At 41.8% G+C, this 6704-nt stretch overlaps 1 protein-coding gene across 1 annotated transcript; it reads right to left on the bottom strand.

Annotated features, from left to right (window-relative positions):
* Positions 1-527: 527 nt before the first annotated feature.
* Positions 528-1948, bottom strand: LOC123115537 (glutamic acid-rich protein). The gene is made up of 3 exons (XM_044536673.1): positions 1786-1948; positions 1196-1252; positions 528-1093 (listed from the first exon to the last, which is right to left on the bottom strand). The coding sequence occupies exons 1-3, from the start codon at positions 1931-1933 to the stop codon at positions 759-761; spliced, it is 540 nt and encodes a 179-aa protein (XP_044392608.1). The 5' UTR covers positions 1934-1948; the 3' UTR covers positions 528-758.
* Between the last annotated feature and the right edge of the window lie 4756 nt (positions 1949-6704).

Raw genomic sequence — 6704 nt, 5'->3', positions numbered from 1 at the left:
AATGTGTGCTCAGAACAGCAAAAATAAAATAGAGAAAAAAAGAAAAATAATTTTTTTAAAAAGGAAAAAATGTGAAGAAGAAAATATAACTAAAAATAAATGATACAAAAGCACAAAAACACATGTAGAAAAATGAATATAAAAAGGAAAAACAAACATATACAAAAGGGTAAATGAAAAAAGTTGGACAAAACAAAAATAAATCTAACAGTCCAACAAAGAAAGAAAAGGCCAACTAACAACTGAAAAGGCCCCATCCCGTGGCCAGCCCCTCACGCGAATCCCAACCTTACAAAAAAATAAAGACAAAAGAGAGCCCGTCCAGAAGCATGGATCCTATGTGGGCTGCTCGCACGAAATGCTAAAAAACGTCTTAAACGGCAAAGAAATCTAATGGATGGTTCGATCGACTGAGACTTCGTAAAAAATCAGTCGACTGATTTTTAGCCCAACCGTAATAAAAATGTTTACTCTGCAAGTGCAGAGCATCATTATTAACTCTCTTGGGTTGTTTATTCAGGACAGAATGTGTGAAGTGCATAATTACTCAACAAATGAAATGTCCCCAAATTACAATGTTTCACTAGCATACTTTAGACAGAAACATAGTGGTACACAGACATACATAAATTGGCATGCGTACGTGCATGCAGGGTTCAAGTACAAACATAACAGACTTAGTCTATAGCTGCCCAGAAGATGCATAAGACTTCTTATTACCAGCAAATCATCTACCATGTCTTAAGCACAACTTGGAGTTAGCTGAGGTCCTCGCCAATGCCATCGTCAGTCTGATCGCCATCATCGTCGTCAGTCTGATCCTCCTTTTTCTTGTCACCGTCACCGTTTCCGTCAGCCTCCTCCTCCTGCTCCTCATCCTCATTGTCAGCCTCCTCTTCATCCTCCTCCTCCTCATCCTCATTGTCAGCCTCCTCTTCATCCTCCTCCTCCTCCTCCTCTTCATTGTCAGCCTCCTCGTCAGTCTCCTCCTCGGGGTCTATCGAGAAGGGGCTGTCTGTCGAGAAAGTGCTCACCATGCTACTAGTGTCTTCATCCTCCACCACGTTATCTGTGATGTTCAGTGTTACAATCCCTGCAGGTAGCACACAGTATAGAGACCAAAATTAATTCGCAAGTCCACTCAAAGATAAGAAAATTGCACCTAGAGATAACAAACACGACGCGCCGTACGTACACTCATCGTCCCAAGAGGTAGGTTGCACGTTCTCAAGCCGCCGGTTTTCCAGCTCTTCTGCATGGTAGAAAGATTTGTATGCACATCAAATGCATTGTTAAGCTCTCCTAATATGAAAATTGTGTAATCAAGAAAAATATATTGACACGATTTGTGTCTAGCAAGTCCAAACATTTTTTTAGGAACTAGTGAATAGAGAAGATCAAATCGTTTCCTATATACGAGGCCATGCATTATCGGACACAAATAGCATATTAATTCTCGTCAACTACAAAGTGAGCTTGGAACGTGAATAACTCAAAAAAGTTTGTTTTCCGGTTCTTCAAAAAGAAAACGTCCAAAAAACATAAATCAAGATTGTACACATGACCAAGTATTATATTTAGTCTTTAAATCTGTGCAAAGTTATGCATTCCATGGCCATATGGGAAAAGAAAGAGGGAATCAAAGTACAAAATGCTGCTATTCAGCCACTCTATCTTGTCTTTCTTGTGAAGAGAACACAAACTTATCAAGCATGTTTCCTCACGAAGAATTGCAGGCACGTAGTTATGCAAGAAACTTAATCAAAGAAGAAATATCTCACTTACCAGCGGTCAGCACACGTTTCTTGCTCTTTTTCTTGCCTTGATTGTTTCCACCGGATGAACCGCCACTATCCATTTTGTTCTTCTTCTCTTGGCTTTCTTCCCTCTTCAACTTTAGTGTTGTAATGTATGTGCAGTGCGGAGTCCCCATTCTCTATCCTTTTATAAGAGGCTGATATAGCACACATGGGCTACGGTTAATTCAGTGCAGTGCACACAACATGCACACATAAAAGTTGATACGCACAGGTCATGAAATATTTTCTATTCAGTCCCGCACATGAAAAACTGTAAAATAGTACACGTCAATCATGCAGCCCAGGCACATGTAGTCTTCACTGCATCATAGTACAGTTTACTAGTGGGCACCTCACAGGCCCACCCAAAACCCTTTCCCTCGCTGCACCCTTTCCTGCTCGAAGTGGTCAGTGCCACATTCATGCCGGTCCAGACCGGACGTGACCTCTCACTGGAGCCGGAATTAAAACGTGTTTGTTGGCCGAGAGCCTTGCCCGACAATTGTTTGATGAATTGCCGAAGCTAAAAACATTTCCCCCTTTTTAGTTCTAGCAATGGATTCTGATTTGAAGTACATATACAAGCACTATGTTGAGTCGTTCAACGAGGAGGAGAACTCGGATGAGACGGCAATGATGCAGGCGGTCCTTGAAGACGCGAGCGTGTGGAGGAGCATGTTCTCAATCTCAAGGGCTCGATTAAGGGTCATCGAGTGCTCAACCGCAACAAGGCACACTGTTGACAGTGCTGGACGACTACTTTGCCCCGGATTCACTCTTCACTGACCATTTTCGCCGGTGTTTTAGGATGCGCAAGACTGTCTTAGATCGTTTGTACCGTTGCATCCGGTCCTATGATGACTACTTCATCTTGAAGAAAGACGCCGGGGGAACGGTTGGCTTCTATAGTTTACCAGAAGTGCACGGATGCTTGCATATGGCACACCGCTGATTCGTGGGACGAGTACCTACGGATGTCTGAGAGCACACGCGGAGATACCATGGTCAGGTTTGCAACTGTCGTGGTCGAGGTGTTCGGACCTCAGTACTTGAGATAACCAACTATGACAGAGACTGAGAGGCTCTTGGCAATCTCAGAAGAAAGAGGGTGGCCAGGTTTGCTTGGTTCTCTTGACTGTATGCATTAGAAATGGAAGAATTGCCCGAAGACTTTATAAGGGCAATATCAGGGTCATGTTAAGAAGCCCACCATCATTCTTGAAATAGTTGCATCACATGATCTTTGGATTTGAGATGCTTTCTTTGGCATACCCGGTCTCACAATGACATCAATGTGCTACATCGATCACCGTTGTTTGCGAGGCTGGTGAAGGAAAAGCTCCTCCTTGCTACTATAATGTCAATGGACATGAGTACACCATAGGCTACTATCTGGTTGACGGTATCTATCCTCCATGGGCTACCTTTGTCAGCACCATCTCTAACCCAATTGGCCAGAAAAATGCTCACTTTGCCCAAAGACAAGAAACAACAAAAAAGAATGTTGAGAGGGGATTTGGAGTTCTGTAGGCCCGTTTTGCAGTTGTTCGTGGACCTGCTAAACAATGGGATCCGGAGACCTTGTGGGAGGTGATGACATGTTATGTGATCATCCGCAACATGATCGTGGAGGATGAGGGTGAGGATGCTGCCGCAGCTCTAGAATTTGAGAATATGAGTGATCCTATCGAATTTTCAGACCAAAATCCAGCCACATTTGAAGAGTTTATTCAAATGCGTCAACAAATTCAACATCGACCAACTCATGAATAGCTGAAGAAAGATCTGATTGAGTATCAGTGGGCGGTTAAAGGGGACAACAATGTTGGGATGTAATATTTAAACTTCTTAAAATTTGAACTAGTGCTGCATGCGGCTATTTGAACGTTTGCACTCTATGTATGCGGCTATTTGATCGTGCGGACTTAAAAAATTGAGGAAGACCAGATGTATGCGGCTACAGTTGGATGGCGGTCTCCAGCATCCATGTCCGCGGACTGGCCCCCCTGTTCGCGGACGGATGCGGAAGAAAAAATTTGCGGATGGCCGTTGGAGATGCACTTAGCTTCTTCTTCTTCTTCTTCTTCTTCTTCTTCTTCTCTTTTTTCTTTTGGAATATTTTTTTTCTTCTCAAAGCTAGGTTTAGTGTTGTCAAGGCCGGGCCCATAGTTGTGCAAACTGTGCAGCCCGCACATGGCCCATAAAATTGAGGGGCCCCAAATTTTTATGCAGGCCTATCCTTGGCGATGTCGCTAAAAAAGGAATCCTGGGCGCTAGCCCGCATGGTGTTGGGCCGCTGCCGCGTCCAGGTGAGTCAAGGCTCGATCGGAAATGGGATCGATTATCTCAAAAAGAAAAAAAAGGAAACGAGATCGCTCCAAAGGTCTGAATCCAACGTGCATACATGCTCAGGCCCCTTCGCTTCGCTACAGCCAACATGAAACGGGATCGTCGGATCAGAAACGGGATTGGCAGTCCGCGACGGGCGGCACGGCGAGTCGGCGACAGTTCCTCTCCTCTCGTCAAAACAAAATCGGCATCCAGACTCCAGAGCGCCAGCGACGGGCTACACGGGACAGTTCCTCTCAGCCAAAACAGGTAGCCTGCCGCTGAGCGCAGGTTAGTGCTAGAACCCGATGATTCGTCCGACTTTTTGTCCATAGCATCAGCCGTTTGAGTGATCATGCATGTTTGTTAGACCATTACGTGTGAATAATCAATAAATCGACGACCATACAATGGAAGATATGTACGGCTGTACTGTAGCTACCCAGATGAGTTTGCTCAGTTCTGGTGATCCAAGACTTTGTATAGGTTTCAAAACGTAGATGATCTAGAAGATTATGACTTCAGTAGGAAGGTTAAGGCAAAAATTCACAGTTACGGTTTGTAAAATCCTCCTTCCTGATTAACTTCGGCTCCTACTCCTACTCCTAATTTCTAATTAATTTTTGGCAAGAAGTGTTAGAGATCAGTTCTTGCCTCCTTGGTTAAATATCACACTATAGTAGTTCAACCAGACAGGACACGGAGTAGGTGAGCTAGATGGTTCGTCTAATTGCCAAATATTGAGGCATAGCCTCTAACAGAGTAAGACACTATGTCATATACACTATAATTTCTCGCTAGCTAGTTCATTTATTCTAGTGTGATGTTTTTTGAATGAAAAATATCTAGTGACATAGGGCCCCATTTTTTAATTTCGCACAGGGCCCCAGAATTTGGCGGCCCGGCCCTGAGTGTTGTATATAGGTGTTGTGCGTAGTCTCCAATCTCTCCCCTTTTACAAGAGGCGTGGTCTATACACACATGACTGCGGCTACTTTCGTGCCGTGCGCACATGCATGCACACATAAGAATTGATATGCACACATCATGAAATATTCTGTACCCAGTCCCGCACATGAAAAACTGTAGCATATATAGTACACGTCAATCATGCATTCAAGCAGACGGTCTTCCTTGCATCATACTAGAGTTTACCAAGTACTGCCTCCATCCCAAAATAAGTGTCACAATGAATTGTGTGAATATGAATGTATGCTACCTGTGCAAAGTTGCATCTATAGTATTGGGCTCTTCAAAATATAATAATGACATTTTAGTTTAAATGGTATTTTGTTTTCGTGAAGCACCACACGGATTAGGTGGTCACTGTTGCAAAAAGATTGTTGTAAATATTGGTTAGTTCGCGAGCGGTCAAAGATGCACTGACATGGCAACCACAGTCGGCCTTTTCTCCCCTCGGTCGGTTTTGACCTTATTTGATCGAATAAACAAGTTTATGGCCTAAAATGGCCACCTCCTAAGTTATTAGTCTAATGTGTACAATTAGTTTAAGTTAATAAACTAATGAATCACTTCACTCTCTTCAAAACATAATATTGACATTTTAATTTAACTGTTATTTTGTTTTCCTGCAGAACTATGCGACGTACTCTACTAAGAAGTAGAGTCATGTTGGGGAGAACCAGGGTACGTGAGACTTGATACGTATGCGTCATGAAATGTTCAGAAGTAGAAAAGATAGTAGAAAAGTCTTGCATACAAAGGACAGTTGTCTTAATTTCTCTTTGGTTTTCAGCATGTGGTAAGAAGTACTTATGTGCCGACGTGTGTGACAACAAACTATCTTGGAGAGCATACCAAATGGTATTTAATTGATATCGTAGTTTTCACTTAAAAAAATCAAAGGTAGTTTATTAAATTATTATTTTTCCAAGGGTGATGCCTCAAAAACACTAATCTCGTGTCAATTAAACTAGACGATTAGCATCTCATGATGCAAGAGATAGTGCGAGCGGAGTATGCCTAGTTAACACTCTGAAATATTAATCTCCTTGATGTGGTAACACACAACAGAGCTACTGATTGATGCTCTGCATTTGCACTGTAAACATAATCAAAGACGGTGTTCATTCAACAAACCATTTTCTCTTTGTTTGAGGTAAAGAAGTGATTTCATTCATTCAACTATATCGAAACAATTCATAGTACAAGGCAAGCAAATCCTGGTGGGACATACCTGTGCTAGAATGATAGTCCTAGCTAAATCTTGAAATGTACAAGCGAAAGGTCTTCAAACTCCATTTTTCTCACGGTAGCTGAAAAATGATAATTGAGATGACTTAACAACAATAATATTGTTACAAATGTGGATCAACAATGTTGCATTAACATTTTTTATACTAAACTTTACATTTTTGAAAATTGTTTTTATTAAATATTAAATACAGTGATTTTTATATGGTTGTAATGTGATTACTGGAATACTAAATTTAACATACTCCCTCTGTCCCAAAATATAAGAACGTTTTTGACACTAATATAGTGTAAAAAAACGTTCTTATATTTTGGGACGGAGGGAGTACTTATTATAACGACAATTATATTTGAATCATTTTT

Source organism: Triticum aestivum, chromosome 5B (genome assembly GCF_018294505.1).
Source record: "Triticum aestivum cultivar Chinese Spring chromosome 5B, IWGSC CS RefSeq v2.1, whole genome shotgun sequence".
Taxonomy (NCBI): domain Eukaryota; kingdom Viridiplantae; phylum Streptophyta; class Magnoliopsida; order Poales; family Poaceae; genus Triticum; species Triticum aestivum.
This window is presented reverse-complemented; position numbering and strand designations above follow the sequence as displayed.